The sequence below is a fragment of the Dreissena polymorpha genome, chromosome 5 (genome assembly GCF_020536995.1).
Source record: "Dreissena polymorpha isolate Duluth1 chromosome 5, UMN_Dpol_1.0, whole genome shotgun sequence".
Lineage (NCBI taxonomy): Eukaryota > Metazoa > Mollusca > Bivalvia > Myida > Dreissenidae > Dreissena > Dreissena polymorpha.
The window spans coordinates 32,430,058-32,448,782 of record NC_068359.1 but is presented as its reverse complement, the minus strand read 5'-3'; the positions used below and the strand labels follow the sequence as shown (position 1 = coordinate 32,448,782).

The 18,725-nt window shown below is 34.6% G+C and overlaps 2 protein-coding genes across 3 annotated transcripts in view; one reads left to right on the top strand and one right to left on the bottom strand.

The window, feature by feature from the left end:
- Positions 1 to 500: 500 nt before the first annotated feature.
- Positions 501 to 18,725, bottom strand: part of LOC127881774 (inosine-5'-monophosphate dehydrogenase 1-like) — a 73,183-nt gene continuing 54,958 nt past the window's right edge. For both annotated transcript variants that reach the window (XM_052429914.1, XM_052429913.1), the window contains one exon: positions 501 to 3,614. Coding sequence is in view for 1 of the 2 variants with exons in the window: in XM_052429913.1 (XP_052285873.1) it covers positions 3,593 to 3,614 (22 nt within the window). In the remaining variant the exon portion in view is untranslated. The remainder of the gene's footprint in view (positions 3,615 to 18,725) is intronic.
- Positions 9,548 to 14,033, top strand: LOC127881779 (uncharacterized). Its single transcript, XM_052429919.1, has 2 exons — positions 9,548 to 9,989; positions 10,691 to 14,033. Exons 1-2 carry the CDS (start codon positions 9,658 to 9,660, stop codon positions 11,712 to 11,714), a joined length of 1,356 nt encoding a protein of 451 aa, XP_052285879.1. The 5' UTR covers positions 9,548 to 9,657; the 3' UTR covers positions 11,715 to 14,033.

The following is an 18,725-nucleotide window of genomic DNA, read 5'->3' as shown; positions in this document are numbered from 1 at the left end:
TTTGAGGAGTATTCTTATAGCCGAGATTTGAGATTGTTTGTGAGCTGACAGACATTCTTAGAACTCAGCCGAGTGGATACTCAAATCTGATCTTCTGAGTTGAGCTAAAAAAATAAGAATGTTCATGATACTTGGCTAAAACAGTGCTGAATAATTCATCATATGTGCCTTGTTTTGAGAAAACTGAGCATAATGCATGTGCGTAAAGTGTCGTCCCAGATTAGCCTGTGCAGTCCACACAGCTTAATGGGGAACAACACTTTTTGCTTAAACAAGATTTCCGGTAAAAAGGGACTTCCTTTAAACAAAAAATACCATTAAAGGGGAAAGTGTCGTCCCTGATTAGCCTGTGCAGACTGCACAGGCATATCTTGGACATCACTTTACGCAGATGCATTATGCCCAGTTTTCTCAGAATGCGACTCATATATATATGAGAGCACACATTGCATTTCAGGCTGACAGTAAAATGTATGGAATTTTTAAATTAACTACAAAGGTGCATGTTAACATTTTATTTCATTCTCGCCCCAAACAGTTCACTTCCATTCAGCAGGAAATCAAATATCATTTAAACCGTAACAATGAGTATATAGTGTATTAAACACTAACAAAGATATTGATAAAAAAAAAATACAATTGAATACATAAATTATAGAACACAAACCCTGTGTGACCCACAACAAAGCTTTTGTTTGCAGGTGGCAAGTATAACAATCATCAGTGCACCACATGCAATATAAATGCAGCCTAACAAAGATCACAGCCGAATCTCATTTTGACTTACTTGTCCTCAAAGTAACAAAACATTTTGCAACCATGTGATCATGTTTGTAAAGGCATAATGCAGCAAATAAGGTCACGTTTCCCCATAAAAGACTTTACAGGCCTTGAATTTATCATTCTTAAATTGAACAGTCCAATTTGTAAAAAAAATGTCTTAAGTTTTAAGTGTCAATGCCACAAAGGTTATTCATTTTTTATTTTCTGCATTTCAATTATCATATAAAGAAGTCATACAGCAAATAACATCCTAGCATTTAACCAGGAGAAAAAAACATTTCGATTAATGAAATAGACACTTATGAACTGCATAAAAAAATCATTTAACAATATGAAGTCATTACTTCAACATACAATTTTATAGCAACAAATTAAATTAAACAAGAGATGTGTTTGTCAGAAACACAATGCCCCCTTCTGCACCGCTTTGAAGTATTATATTTGACATTTGACCTTGCTGGATGACCTTGATCTTGAGAGATGACCTTGACCTTTCACCACTCAAAATGTGCAGCTCCATGAGATACACATGCATGCCAAATATCAAGTTGCTATCTTCAATATTGCAAAAGTTATGACCCATGTTAAAGTTTTCGGACGGAGGGACAGACGCCATATCTTTGCCCTTTTACCTTGATGGACGACCTTGACCTTTCACCACTCAAAATTTGCAGCTCCATGACATACACATGCATGCCAAATATCAAGTTGCTATCTTCAATATTGCAAAAGTTATGACCAATGTTAAATTTTTCAGACGGATTGACAGACTGACAGACAGACGGACTGACAGTTGAAAACTATGTCACCCTTCGCGGGCATAATAAGTGAGCTACCAGCACATATTATTAACAAATTCATAATATAAAAGTATATATACTACATATACCTTGGAATCAAATATTTACTTAAACTTTGAACACAAGCTTGTCTGTATCAATGTATACACATTCCATGTACAAATAAGTTTATAAGCACCTACATAAATAAACCTGAAATTATAAAAGAAAGCACAACAATTTTCATTGAATGCCCCTATGATACAAAAATATAATAAAACATTATGCATGGTACGGACACAACCAACATGTTGGGGCTTGAATTGATTGTAAAAGTGTTACACACTATTGTATCTTTTATTGAAATGTTAAACATATCAAACAGATCAATCTTTTTAAAGCTGAATCAGCTTAAGTTCAGCGCACTTTTTTAACTGAGGGCTACAGGAATTCATAAAAGCACGGCTCAGTGAAAATATATATTTCCAACTGAAAATTTTACAAAAATGCCAAGTTTTCTTCTTGTATGTATACAATGGTGTACTTGTTATTTAAAACATGTCATAACATACAACAGATTTCGGATGTTATTTAAAACATGTCATAACACATAACAGATTTCGGATGTTATTTAAAACATGTCATAACATACAGCAGATTTGAGATGTTATTTTAAAACATGTAATAACATACAACAGAATTCATTCAAAAAAGGTTTTTAGAAGGTAAGTGACAACATAACTTTCACAGTATAAACTGCCATGGATGATGTAATCTGTTATTCAACATTTCCAAGCTGATTTTGAAAACATCTCTCGGTCATTGCAAAATTGACTTTCAGGTGGTCTTAACCCATTTATGCCTAGCGTCTAGAAAAAAGGCCTTGGCAAACAGCGTAGACCCAGATGAGACGCCGCATCATGCGGCGTCTCATCAGGGTCTGCGCTGTTTGCTTAAAAGAATTTCTGTAAGAAATATTCTGAATATAGAAACAAATATACTAGACATCCCTTATTTTGGAAATAAATTCATCCAATTTAGAAGGATGGTAGAGTCCACTAGGCATAAATGGGTTAATTGGCAAATTTACATTTGGATCGTATGTTTTCTGAAAGCATCAATCCTGACGAGAAAAGAAATACTGACCTATTAACATGTACATGTCATTTTTATTCCGGCAATTTTTTTTTCAGACAGGCAATTCAAAAAAACATGCCTGTCTAGATGGCCAAGGTTTTTTAGTCAAAGCCACGAAGAAATCTCTGAATACTCTTTACTTTTGCAAATGAATGAAAGTGTACATTTAAAACACAATATGAACAATTCAAATTCAGATCCTATAAATTCTACGTGTGGATATATATATTGTGCAACATATTCATGTGGCATAACTCTTAATTTTGTCATTTATTTTGCAATCAACTTTAAAAGAAAGCTCAGTATTCGCTTGTTTCATTTATTGGGCAATAAACTTTAAAAGAAAACTGAGTATTTGCTTGCATGTCACACTTATAATTAACAACACACTTTTTTAACCAAATGTTGAAAAGCAAGAGTAACGTCACACTAAAGTTTCAAAACACACTTTTTTAATCGAATGTTGAAAAGCATCAGTACTTGTGGAATGAACACAGCTGGCGTTGTAAAGAGTGAAAATTGGTCCAATATGGCCAGGAATTTTACCACATGATGGTTCTGATAATGATTTTTTTATTTTTTCGGTTAATGCTCAATTCCAATTTCAAACTTACTTTCAATGCTTGATTATTTTTTTACCAACAAACCTGCTACTTACAAAACTTTATTACAAAACATAAATAGTCTTAAAACTCAACTATTTCAGAAGAACAAAGTATTGCGAGTGTATATGCATTAAAGCAGGTGCCAATACAAAAAGAGTAAATGGCATGAAGGAGTGATGTTCTGTCTGAACACTTGATCCTGGCTGCCCATCGGGAACCTACGGGTTGGTCGTGTTGATCGGTGAAAATTGCACATCCGCTTAGCACGCTGTTCCGTGTCCTTTCTCACTAGTACAGTCGCTTTTCATACCTGCAAAACAACAAATTAAGTATCCATAAATTATAATTAGTTTGTGAGGTTGTTATTCTTCATTTAAGCCTGTGAACTGAATTTGTATTGCAATTAGCCACGTTCCTTATTCCCCAAGTAAGTACAATTATGATCACCTATCACCAAGTTATATCATGATATATACAGGAGCAATTCTTATCAAAACTTGGGAAAATAAGTATCTATCAAAATCCAAGGTAAAATGCAAAGTCTATTTTAAGCAAATTTTATGTGTCTTAAAGTTAAACAAGAAATTATGCCAATTTAACAAGAGCTGTTTGTGAAACACAATGCCCCCTACCGCACTGCGAAGCCAACCAGCAACTTTTTCAGAGTCAGACAAAATCAAGTCCATGGCAGGTAGCTTCGCAAAAAATCAATCGACCGAACGAATTTGAAATTGATCTTATAGTCATGTAGGTAGACTGATCCAACAACAAAAATGGTCAGTATCTGAAAGTGTTTCAGAAAATTGTTAGAAAAACTGTAATTCTAGAGAAAATGTCTAAGGCCCATAACTTTTCCCGAAAATCCAATGGACCGGAACAAAACTTGACCTTGATCTGTAAGTCATTCAGGTAGACTCACTTTGGAGACAGAATGCCTGATGGATGGACAGACTGACAAACTGACAAACAGACAGTGCAACTGCTATATGCTCCCCAATCAGAAACATAACAAACAAGAGCTGTCACCATAGGATGACATATGCCCCCTATAAACGCTTGATAGAAGTTATGAGCTTTTTTCGAAACCTAAACGCAGATTTCAAAACCTAACCGAGGACCCTAAGTTCAAGGTCAAGGTCACAGGGGTCAAAATTTGTGTGCGTATGGAAAGGCCTTGTCCATATACACATGCATACCAAATATGAAGGCTACATCTGAAGCGACATAGAAGTTATGAGCATTTTTCGAAACCTTAAGTTAAACGCAAAGTGTGATGGACAGACAGACGGACGGACGGACAGTGCAATCACTATATGCCCTCCTTCGGGGGCATTACAACCATGCAACAACAATAAGAAAGCTGATATTGACATAAATAGGGTTTTATGCTGTACAAATGAAATTGCTCAATAATACATAAGCAAAATGATGTCAAAATCAAAAGACAACAACAGCGTTCTTTGAATTTTCAACAAATGTATATTTTTGGGGAAAAAAAAATAGCCATTTTTCTATCGGGCATGCCTGCACTTTTTATTGCTTTGGAGCTGTTAGAAATTTTTTAACTCCCATTATTGTTTTAAAAGAAGACTTTAATAAGCTTCTTTTTTATATAAAAGAAAAGAAATTGCTGTGTAATTTTATCATTAGATATCATGAACATATACATTAACATCCATATGTGATGATTCATGAGCATATCACAATTTTATATCACAATTTGATGTTCGAAGTTTATCAAAACAGTGGCCATAGTTGTTTCATCAAATTTTACATGAAATAAACCCCAGTGGCTAAAGTAACACAATGGTGAGTATCCAAAACAAAATAAGAGCTGTAGTAAGAAAAGAATACTTCACCTTAACAGGACATTCTATCTTTCTTAACCATTACGAAACTGACTTTACTTTCTTAACACTCAAGATTGTTTGTAGCCATTCACATTTCAATTTGTTTTTCAAAGGATTCACTCACTGAGATTTAGTGAGTCCTTCATTCTTTCGTGAATTTTCTTTTTCTTAAGAACTATGCTATATACAAACAAAACAGCAAATGAATGACCAACACATCTTCAAAAACTGATTTTGATTGGAATATCGGGAAACCAAAGCCCACAAGATCGCTTTTTACAACTAGAGTGTTAACAAGGTTTTACAATAGTCATATAAGGAAAAATGCTCCCCCACCCCACACTTGTTCAAAATGTGTATAATCCTTCCAGAGTAATATGCCAAGAGGTTCAAAAATAAGATTGTTGGGGCCAATTATAAAATATGCAGAGGGACAGGTTTTACCCAACCTCACTCAACCAACATTTTACACACATTTTCACAAAAATCTGAGAAATGACCCCCAGATCAACTGGGTCAGCCGAAATCTCCTGATCCACTAAAAATTCACACCGGATAGTGGCCTTTAATTATAAAAGTAAAAGTGAAACATGCAATATGTGGCATACTATTTTTTGATCCATAACACATGAAACAGACATGCATCTTTATTGCTAAGGAGTAACAAAAGGAATGACTACACTGTAACACATGTTAATAAGTAAAATATTACCTGAAAACTGTCTTGAGAATGTTTCCGATTGTCAAAATATTTATATAACAAATCATTTTTTTCCTTCTCCTGATAAATTAAGAAATTAATAAATTAAGAAAATGAAATGCAGATAAAATAAAGTCACATACACCCTCGATATATGCATATAATGTGTGCATGACATTTATTACCTTTTCTAAATGAAAATCTGTTACAAGACAACTTTTTTTTTCATTTTCATTCAATTAGAATAAACACCACTGTATAATTTGGAAATTTGCCCCATAAACTTCTAATGAAAATAATAATGACAATAGAAAAAGATGGACCAAGAATTTTCTTACAACAATATCAATGTGAAAATGCTTATGATTTTCAGATATACAGATTTTAATTATTTTACTTAAATTTTCCAAATTGTTGAAAAAATAATGTCAATTATGTTCAATTGAAACAAAAAATCATAAACAAATTCTGGTAGAAGATACATATACAAACGACATTCATATTTACTTTTAACAGCATTTAAGATTTTGCTCATTAAAGGTTTTTGCTTAATTGACATGCTACTCGCCAAACTTTATGTGATATACATGTACATATTTCTATATTACCATCTTTATCTTAATTATTATCACATATCAGTTATTCAATTATATTACAAAAATATATATATAAAAATCAACCACTGTTGTTTATACAATCAGCAAACAGGCAAAAGGATGAAGATTTCCCAGTTTATGGTCCCAAAGTCTAGATGTATATGAATCTCTGTATACACAAATAAGGTAGGCACATACCATACGAGTCTTTCCTACGCCTATTGGGTGCTTTGATATCTGAGGAATATAATTGACCCGCATCATGCAGAAAATGGTCTTATGCCATATGCGGCCATTGAAGCTCCAGACTAGCCTGCACATCTGCTACAGGGTAGCCACTGACCAGACTGGGTGATTGCGAAGGCTAGGCTGAAGCTAACTTGGCCGCATTAAGGTGCGTGTGAAGACCCATTTTCGCATAAGCGGGCTCATTATATGAAGTATCTAACTAAACACTCCATGACATTGTGTTTCCTAATAATATATACCGTTAATATAAATAAAGTTAAGTTTCATAGACAACAATAAGAGGGTAATTGTTATCTTTTTCAATTAAGGCTTCATAAAGATCCTGTTACCACAAACTACTGGCCCTGTGGTCTTAAAGTCCTTAACAATGTATACCAGGACGTTGAAGAAAAAAAGATGGACTTATTTGCCCATTATGCACAAGATCCGTTACAGTTCAAATAGTGGTTGAAATAGGCAGCAGCCAATAAGCCATGTCATACTATAATAAACAAATTATGTTTTGAAATTTTCCCTTATAAATACTGGTTGAAGATTGTAACCTTTCATTTATCCCATAACTCGTCAAAAACTGTTGGGTGCGAACGCCAATACACACACACACCCTTGCTTCTGGTATGCTCTTAATTACAAAATGTTGCATTTACATCTAATGCAGACTTCCTATATCTCAATTCATATGATCTACAAAATCTGGGATGCAGAAGAATATTCAATATGATTGAGAAGGACCTAGATTAAACTCAGGGGTGTGAGTTGACTTAATAATATAAAACATGCCTTACTTACTCTGTAGCAGATCTAGAGGATTTCACGAGTGATCATAGAAAATATTATTTTCTATGATCACAAGTGAAATAACAAACGATCTAACACTGACATGAACAAATTTTCTGTTTCTTTTATGCCGCTTTTTCAAGAAAATAATTCACAGCTGTTTCCCTTTTGCTGAAAAGTTACCCTTTATCGGAGTTTCTCCCGTGGCGTGCCTCAATACATTTCAAAACACAAAATGACGTCATTAGTGTGATTAAATGACGTCATTATACCACCAAAATTCTCCAGTTAAACTCTTTGACAATGTAAATAAACGATGAAAAAGCATTAAATAAAAATAAAATTAGTTGGATTCTGTGAAATGTTGATTTTAATTCACTCGTGATCATAGAAAATATACATAAAATTATTTATGATAATCTAAAAATAGAAAAAGGAGTTCCAAAAATTGGTTCTTTTCGCCAGTGAAAAGAACAATTTGTTTATTTCCACTGCTGTTATTTCACTGCAGAAATGTCATATTTTAACATTAGGTATAAAAGAAATTTTTATCTTTAATAAAAGTTAATGCAGGATTCTTATGTTTCAAGTTTTTAACCTGAAACACAACAGTTGGTAAATAGCGAGAAAGAACTGTTTAATCAGCAAAGACTAATCAGATGATTTGTAACCTCCAATTTAAGAGTGGGCTTGTTCACTGAAAATATCATGTGTCACCCTATTTTCAGAAAATGATTTAATCCTGCTTTATCAGCAAAATGTTGAGCACCTATACACATAGTTTTATCTTTTTGTAGCTTGGCTATGGACTTTGTACTTGTAATGTGTATTTAATAAGTCGTGTGGGCTTAAACAGGCAACATAATTGAGCTTTATACAAGGTTTAAGTAAAGTACATGGGAACAATATATATTAACTAAACAAGAGCGCCGCATGACGGAGCAATATACGCCCGATTCGTGTGCCATTGGAGATGATACACTGATGATTGATGTATTTGTTTTGGAAATAAGCAAAAAAAACAACAACAACTTATATAACTGATATATTCATATATATGCATTGATATCAATAAGTGTACACTTAGTCTCATTTGTTCTCTAAAACACAATATTTAAATCATAATTGTTTAGACCCCCATACCACTTTGACGCAGGATAAAAAGTTGTTTAAAAGTTTCGGATGAATACAATTTGAATTAGAGTCCGGACAAAGTGGCGCCGTTGAAAATGCACTAATTGACCCTATGACCTAGTTCTTGACCCGACATGACCCATATTCGAACTTGACCTAGATATCAACTAGATGCAACTACTGACCAAGTTTGGTAAAGATCGGATGAATACAATTTGAATAAGAGTCCGGACAAAGTGGCGCTGTTGAAAATGGACTAATTGACCCTATGACCTAGTTTTTTACCTGGCATGACCCATATTCGAACTTGGCCTAGATATCAACTAGATGCAACTACTGACCAAGTTTGGTGAAGATAAGATTTATACAATTTGAATTAGAGTCCGGACAAAGTAAAATGCACTAATTGACCCTTTGACCTAGTTTTTGACCCAGCATGACCCATATTCGGACTTGACCTAGATATCAACTAGATGCAACTACTGACCAAGTTTGGTGAAGATCGGATGAATACAATTTGAATTAGAGTCCGGACAAAGTGGCGCCGTTGAAAATGCACTAATTGACCCTATGACCTAGTTTTTGACCCGGCATGACCCATATTCGAACTTGGCCTATATATCAACTAGATGCAACTGCTGACCAAGTTTGGTGAAGATCGGATGAATACAATTTGAAATAGAGTCCGGACAAAGTGGCCCCTTTGAAAATGCACTTATTGACCCTATGACCTAGTTTTTGACCCGGCATGACCCATATTCGAACTTGGCCTAGATATCAACTAGATGCAACGGCTGACCAAGTTTGGTGAAGATCGGATGAATACAATTTGAATTAGAGTCCGGACAAAGTGATGCCTTCCGCCCGCCGCCCGCCCGCCGCCCGCCCGCCAAGGGGTTTCACATAATACGTCCCGTATTTTATACGGGCGTATAAAAACTGTGTGTGTTTTCATAAATACTCATTTTGTTTGCAGGAATGGGATCATTATAATAGTAAAAACAAAGCACTTTAAACTCAAGAACAGTTCACAATTTCTATTGCAAAATGATGGCATCTCTCGATTCAGGTCTCAACAGTTCAGATTTAGTGCAGGACTATTTTTGTGGAGGTTGCGAAAGTAGAAATACTTATGAAAGTGCAGAATATTTTTGTGCAACGTGTACAAAGTTTCTTTGCCGAAAATGCATTGATCCTCATGATCAAATATATGCAAACCATTCCAAATATGGAAGAGGAGAAACAAATAAATGGCCTCTTACAAAGAAAATGGAAGAATTGCTACTGAAATGTAATGTTCACAAGGAGGAGAAACTGAAAATGATTTGTCAGGACCACAGTCAGCTGTGTTGCACTGATTGTGCTTTTTTGAATCACAGGTAAGTTGCACAAAGTCATGCAATAAATGGGGAAATCCCACCAATCTTAAATGGTACTAACAAACCTTGCCCATAGAAATCCTTTCCCATTCACATACCATATACATAGACCATTGCTATTTGAATGAATAAAACATTGTTACATAAAGGGGGTCAGCTTTGTTTGTACCTTGGTTTTAGTGGTTATTTCCTATGTCTACCGCAATCCAAGAGAAGTATTCTATGTTTATGAGGTTTAAGAAAGAACTTAGAAGACATCATTCACTGGAATCAATAACATATTTGTTTTTGTTCATTCTTCAGCTGTACAGTTGTTAAATGCAATGTACAGTTATTCTAAACAAGATTAGAGTGTCCCTTGCTGCAATGTTTGAAGAGATCATTGCTAGATTTCTATATTACAAAATAGGGCATACATTGTTTGTTATGCACAATCTTTCCCATAAGGCTTTTGTTGGTACAGGACTGTTTGCTTACCCTTACTATTAAATTCTTGTTTATAAAACTGTTAAGTGTAAAATGGATCATGATTTTTTTTATTTCTTTCAGGATAAGTTTTTAATTTAGACTCAAAATGATTGCCAAGACATGACCTGCTTTGCAAATTATAAATTTGATAGTTGTTTATGTTGTATTGTCGTAAAAAAATGCATGCACACAAATGAGTCTTGTGGTAATTTTGATTCTTGTTGCTATTTCAGACAGTGCACAAATGTGGCTCTAATTTCTGAATCAGCCAAAAACTTGTCAACCGATATGCAACAGTTGTCAAACAATCTTCAAACTATTGTTGGTGAACTAAATAAGTTTAAGAGTAAACAAGAGGCCAGCATTCAGTCCGTGGAGGAATCATGTAATGAAAAACGGCAAGAAATCAAAGATTTTCGAAAGAAGTTAAATGCTGCTTTGGATGCACTAGAAAATACATCATTGAAAGAATTGGATGAAATTCGGACCACAATGCTAACCTCTCTCAAGAAAGATGTTGACAACTGCATCCAACTTGGGGATGATTTAAAAACACTCATTGAAGCTGTAAATGGCCTTTGTGATAAGAGCAAAAAAGAAATAGAGTTCATAGCCAGCAGGAAATGTGTGGACAAAATACAAGCGTCTGAGTCATATCTGAAGAAGAACCCTGTAAAGTTGCAGAGTTTTATATTCCATGCAAATATTGACATTGAGCAGTACCTTTCTAAACAGTCTAGTCTAGGGAAGAGTGTAGACAGTATCCATTCTCTTAGACACAAGATGAATCCAAACCAGCAGTTAACTGTGAAGAGGAAATCCGAGTATATTGTGAAAATGTCAAGTGACACAAGTCAGACTTTCAGCATCTATGGCATTTGCAGCACGCCTAGTGACCAGGTCATTGTTGCAGATTACCAAAATAAAAAAGTAAAGCTGTTGGACCAGCATTACAATGTGTCCAGTCACTGTGATATGTCTAGTGGTCCATTAGGCATTTGCCAAATTTCATCCAGTGAGGTTGCTGTAACTTTAGCAGGTAACGAGGTTCAGTTTATCTCTGTGAGCAATGGGCAGCTGGTGAGTGGAAGGAAGATTTCATTACAGCATGCAGCTTATGGTATTGCCCACCATGAGGGAGAATTGTATATCACCTCTGGAACTGCCCTGTACCACTACAATATGACTGGGACACTTGTGAAAAAGCTGTTTGAGAATGCTAGAGGCTATTTAAGAGGTACATGTATTTTTAATTAATACACATAAAAGATTGTATCTATTGATGATTCTTAAAAACTCATAACATTGTTTAATATTTTTTAAACCAAAATAAGTAACAATAGTGATAATGTGTATATCATAATCCTAATCTATTTATATACAACAATTATTTTTTTTTAAGTGTTTTACTGTGCAGTGAGTCCTGCTGGGGACAAGAACTATGTCACCAACTACTATGAGGACAAGCTCCTTACTCTGGCTACAGATGGGACCCTGATATGCACCTTCATGGACCCTGAACTACAAAGCGCCAGGGGTGTACACGTTACACCTGCAGGACAAGTGTTAGTCTGCGGAGACAGCTCCAATACTGTCATACAAGTGGATCAAGAGGGAAAAAAGAAACTGGCAACTCTGGTTTCTCGGACAGATGGACTGAGCCGACCTGCATCTGTCTGCTACAACACCAACACTCACCAGGTCATTGTGGGACAATATGATAACTGTAAAATCATTGTTTTGGACATGCAATAGCACTGGCATTTGATGAAAACATTGAAATAAAACACGTTTATAAACATAATTGCCAATATTTCTTTGAATGATTATTTTGTATTAGCAGTATATATCTAGGTAAAGAAAAAACATATTCATATAGTTTAGTTTTGTTATGAACAAGTAATTAAACTTTATTTGAAAATGAGTTGTTTTCATACTTGAAAGATTGGACCATTTTTAACATGAATTTATGACAACTATGTATAATGAATCCCAGACAATTGCTCCCATGGACTATGGCTCCTATGCTAATTTTGTCAAGGCGGACATTTCCTCCTACGTTGTTTTGACAACCAGGACAGTCGCTCCTACATGATTTTGACAACCCGGACAGTTGCTCCTACATGATTTTGACAACTCGGACAGTCGCTCCTACATCATTTTGACAACCCGGACAGTTGCTCCTACATCATTTTGACAACCTGGACAATCACTCCTACATCATTTTGACAACCTGGACAATCGCTCCTACATTATTTTGACAATCTGGACAGTCGCTCCTACATCATTTTGACAACCTGGACAATCGCTCCTACATCATTTTGACAACCTGGACAGTCCCTCCTACATCATTTTGACAACCTGGACTATTTTTCCAAATAACATTTATTGAAATAAGTGCTGATTTTCGAATGGAATAAAATATGTTTTTATGGTTTTATTTCAAAACCATAAGTAAATATACACATAAAACATAATGCAGTCAACAGTGATCAATGACATACAGGCATATACATATATAATTGTGTACAATATAAATTTAGAATTAACAATAAAAGGAATTCGGAACTCTAAAGACATGCATATTGAAAGTAAACAATTATTAAATTGTTTTTGCTTTGTGAGTTTTTAAGAGTTCGATAAATTTAAACATATTTTTGTGATTCCAATAAAATGATTATTTATATTGTTTTATAAGGCTATTTAAAAATATTTCAATCAAAAGCATTATATCAATAATGAATATTTCAACAATGGTAGTAGTATCTATCGATAATGACAACTTTGACACATACAATGCGCGAACCGTGCATAAAGATTACAGACTGGCATCACACAATTAAACGACCATTGCCAAGCAATATATGTCCACTACCTGCTCCACCATTGTCAGAATTTTTATTTTTTGTATTTTATTTATATTTGTTGCCATAGCAACCAGAATTTTTTACGTAGGAACAAAATGAAAAGATGTGCATAATGTCCATATTGCAATCTATCCATGATTCAAGTTTCATGAAAAAATATGAAGAACTTAAAAAGTTATCGCAGGATCCAGAAAGGTGTGACAGACTCACAGACAGATGCACAGATTGCAAACCATAAGACCCCTCAAGTGAAACTGGTAGGGGACAATTAAGATTAGTAAACAATTGGTTAGGTCCTTGTAATCACATTGACCCATTGAAATATGACATCTGAATATTTCTGAATCTGAACTTTTATGATTATTAAAATTTACAAAAAAAAGTTTCTTGAGCATGAATGAGCATAACATTAAATTAGTTTAAAATGTTGACTTACACTGAGATCTGTAATTAGCGAACCCTTCAAGGAATCGGAATGACTTTTACTTCTTACCCATCGTATTGTAGACTTAGATGTGTGTTTCTTGGAGTACAAGTGACCTTTAAAGCATAACACAAGCTGACCGCGTTTGTTGGTTAGAAGTTCAATGTTGGAAGTGAATTTTTAAGTGTGGGACATTACTATATAAACACATTGTTTTCACAGTTTGTTAATTTACAATTAAAGAATCAACAAACTGTAACCTATTTATTTAATTAGTTTATTAAATATTAAAAAACAAGAGCACCGCATAACTGACGCCATGCTCGGCTGCGAAAGCTTGGCAGAATTTTTTTTTTTTAGAGGTCACAGTGACCTTGACCTTTGATCTAGTGACCCAAAATGGGTGTGGTGTGTAGAACTCATCAAGGTGCATCTACATATGAAGTTTCAAAGTTGTAGGTGGAAGCACTTTGATTTTAGAGGCAATGTTAAGGTTTTTGTTAAAGTTTTATATTAGAGGTCACAGTGACCTTGACCTTTGACCTAGTGACCCAAAAATGGGTGTGGCATGTAAAACTCATCAAGGTGCAACTACATATGAAGTTTCAAAGTTGTTGGTGGAAGCACTTTGATTTTAGAGCCTATGTTAAGGCCACGACTTGTATATTTCTTGGTTTACAAAACCGCCAACCCTAATTTTTGGAAAATGGGAAAAAAAATAAAATCGGAAAATCGTCTTTTTTTTAAATATTTTATTCCCGACCGCACTGCAAAACGAGCGAAACGAGAGAAAAAACGATCTGGTTTGAGTAGGGTTGCGAATAAAATCAAGTAAGTACAATCAACGATTGGTTCACATATATTGCAGAGATCGGGATATTTTTCAATGTGACACATTATGTACCAGTCCTTTTATGGGCACTTCTCAAAATTTATTTCGGGTAAAAATTACAGACAATAAGAAAATCAGCGTCAGTAAAATGTCGACCCCCATCAAAATTTATTTCCGAGTCTGTGACGCAACTATATTGTTTAACATGTTAATTATATTAAACAAACCCGATATTATAGTAGATAAAAAAGTATTTGATAATTAGTATAAATAATCCAATAAAACGCTGCCATTATTTACGATATATGTGTTTAGAAATTTTGTAAACACGTCCGCCATAGTTTATAGGAACTGTACAGAAAGTTTGGAAATCGGAACAAATCGGTATATCTCGGAAAATCATTGATAAATGTATTTGTCGTTTCAATGCTTAGGGCCGAGTAATTTCGGTAAATCGGAACTCAACTTGCGTAAAACACTAGCTCAATTAACCGTTAAACTCCGCCTCCGTTCTCTGCAAAAGATTCGAAGGCGGAGCTATGCACGTGCTTTTATTAAATTGGAGGATTGCAATTGAGAAACAAACACACGATTGGTTCGGCATGTTGATTGCTAGACAAAGGAAGCCAATTTTTTCGGCGCGAAATTTGTCGCTTTATTGCTTCAGACAGAAAGCGGCTTTCCTTTGATGACGTCAAACTGTCAATTCACACAGACTGCACATTTTCGGAAGACTTTAACTGACTTCTTGTTTACAATTCCAGTAAAAAAAAACACTTGCTAACATTAAACTTTGGATTAAATTATCAAAATAAAGCAAAAGCGAAGTTGACAAATATGATTAAATTTATTCGCGTCAGTTCAAATAAGACGTTTTGCGCTGTAAATCAACGAGTTTTCATGACAACAACAACTTTGACAAACTTTACCGCGACGACGCATGGATCGATCTACCTCGATTTTTTTTCATGTACGATCTCATAAGTCGAGTAAGAGCAAACACATACCGGGTAATTTGTGTATGAGTAGTTTATCTTATATAAGATTTATGCAACGGGCATCGCATTGCGTAATGGTGCGCATCGAATTATGGAAATGAAGCGCAGTTTTTCGTTTTAATGGGAGAAGAACGCATGTCATGTAATGGAGTGTTTAAAATTGCCTGATGTTACAAAAGGTGCTTTTAGGACTCATTTCATTTGAAGATATAGATGTGTTTCATTGCATAATTTGATTTTTTGTCTCTGTGTTAAGGTTATAAAAGATATGTTGTCTTTGTTCTGATGTTATTAGTATTAACTTTTTTTTCCAATGATGTTTTTTTTTTTTTTTTTTTTCGACCGCCCGATGGACTATTTTCAAAATTATTTTTGTAAACCAATAAAAAAAAAGTCGTGGCCTAAAGTATGATATTAGAGGTCACAGTGACCTTGACCTTTGACCTAGTGACCCAAAAATAGGTGTGGCGTGTAGAACTCATCAAGTTGCATCTATATATGAAGTTTCAAAGTTGTAGGTGGAAGCACTTTGATTTTAGAGCCAATGTTAAGGTTTTAGCACAACGCTTACGGCGGACGAGCTGGCTATGACAATAGCTCGGGTTTGCTCCGAAAACAGCCTCGCTAATAAACATCGAATTGATCGGCACATGTTGAATCGGCTAACTGTTAACTGCTAATTATAGGTGTTAACCTTTGATCGGCGTATATTTGTATAAACCCATGGATGAAGTGTTAAACCTTTGATCGGCGTATATTTGTATAAACCCATGGATGAAGTGTTAAAATCATGTAGGAGTGACTGTTTGGGTTGTCAAAATGATGTAGGAGCGACTTTCCGGGATGTCAAAATTTTGTAGAAGCGACTGTCCGGGTTGTCAAAATCATGTAGGAACGACTGTCCGGGTTGTCAAAACAACATAGGAGCAAATGCCCGCCTTGTCAAAATTAGCGTAGGAGTGATTGTCCATGGGAGCAATTATCCGGATACCATGTATAATTTTGATGCTGATTAGTTCTTTAGTCTGGCTAGATTTTATGTTTTAATACACAGTTATACATGTTTTATGTTAAGTAAGTATCAAGATGTATAAACATTTGATTTTTATAAATTCAGATGTTTTTCATTTCTCATTAATTACTGTTGAGGAACAAATGTTTTATGTCGTTTATGCTTTTTCTTTTATAAAATAATGTATTTTGATATATGTACCATATTGGTGTGTGTGCTTTTGATGGCCTATTGAAGTCAATAATATATATATATATAAGTTATACTTTGGAGGAACACTTTTCTGGACGTCAGTAACATGTCACAATAAGATAAAAGTGCTTATTTGGCAATGTTTCTACTTTAGGCTTACATTTTTACTGTGGTCAACATATAACTAGAGCTGTAACGATTCACTCATCACTCGATTCGATTTCGATACCAAATGGTCAGATTCGATTATTTTCGATTCGATTCAAATTAAACTATTTGCTGCTTATTTTGCAAACTTTTTCATGTTTGGCTTGTCCAGGGCATGAATTATTATGTTTGGTATTTGTTTTTTTTTTATTAACTTATTAATTCATTATGTTGTACATTTAAAGTGTTTAATTTTTTAAATAAAATTTTAAAACGCATATTGTTTTATAAGAAACAAATTTATTGAACAAAACTTCTTGTTGAGTTATTCTTAAATAACATAAAATGCACAATCTATTACATGTGTTCAACAGAAAAACAAAACCAAAACAAACATGTAAGTATGTAAACAACTTCCAGTTGACTTCTTAACAGAATGCACACAGTTAAGTAAACAAACCAACTGACTGATTTCAACTTACGTCAACAAAACACGTTTAGCTAGTTGCCTTTGCATCAGAACCTTTGCGAAACCCAAAATGTCCCCATATTTTTTATTTTCATTTTGACGGTGCGTCTTTCAGCGTAATTTAAGAAGCCATTTTACCGGCTGATGTAATGCTCAGCATGTTATTCATTTATTCATGGGATGCCATATTGGCAACTGACCACTCACAAGACGTATTACAAATGACATGAAAGTTTAGACAATGAATTTGAAATGTATAGTTTTAAATGCGGATCAATCGGGATTTCAGCGAATCAAATCCAAATTGGCCGTATTGGTATCGAAATCCAATCGGCGGCGTTGAACAGGTTTTTCGATGCATCGAACCAAATCGTAACAGCTCTACATATAACACAATTGTGCAGTTATCAATTTTTAATCTTAAGGCCACCTTTACTCTGACGTTTATGGGTAACTTATTTTTTATAAAGAAGAAATAATATTTATAAATATATATACTAACAGTACTATTATATGACGTCGTTTAATTATTATTCAGGTGATGTTTATTTTATAATATATCATCAATTTATTGACATGAAAATAACGAACATAAAGAGTTACAATTAAGTGGTATATAATCATTAAAATGATCCGCCAAAGAAAGTTACACATTCACCCAGTTCTGACCGAATTTTATGAAGATCGGACAATAAATGTGGCCTCTATAGTATTAACAAGGCGCCCCACAAAAGCTCACCATAAGCACAATTTTTTACATTGTGCTCAGGTGAGCTAAAAATGCTACAAGTCAATATGTGTATAATCCTGCCAGAGGTATGCCAAGAGTTTCCAAAATAAGATCGCATGGGCCAATTATAAAATATGCAGAGGGACCGGTTGTACCCCACCTCATTCAACCTACATTTTATACAAAATTTCACAAAAATCTGAGAAATGACCCCCAGATCAACTGGGTCAGCGGACATCTGCTGAAAAATCACACACCGTTAGTGGTATGTAATTATTACCAATAGTAAAAGTGTGACATGCAATATGTGGGATACTTTTTTTTATCCATACCACATGAAATGCCCCGCCCACTGGCAGCCATGTTTTTCCACCGATCTAGACCATTTTCAATCTCGTCTGAGATATCATTAAAACCAATGTTTTGACCAACTTTTATGATGATTGGGCAAAAATCGTGACTTCTAGAGTGTTTACAAGGTTTCTCTATAGCCAAATAAGGAAAACTGCCCCGCCCACTGGCAGCCATGTTTTTCAACAGACAGGAACCACTTTTTAACTCGACCAACATATCATTAAGGCAAACATTTTGACAAAG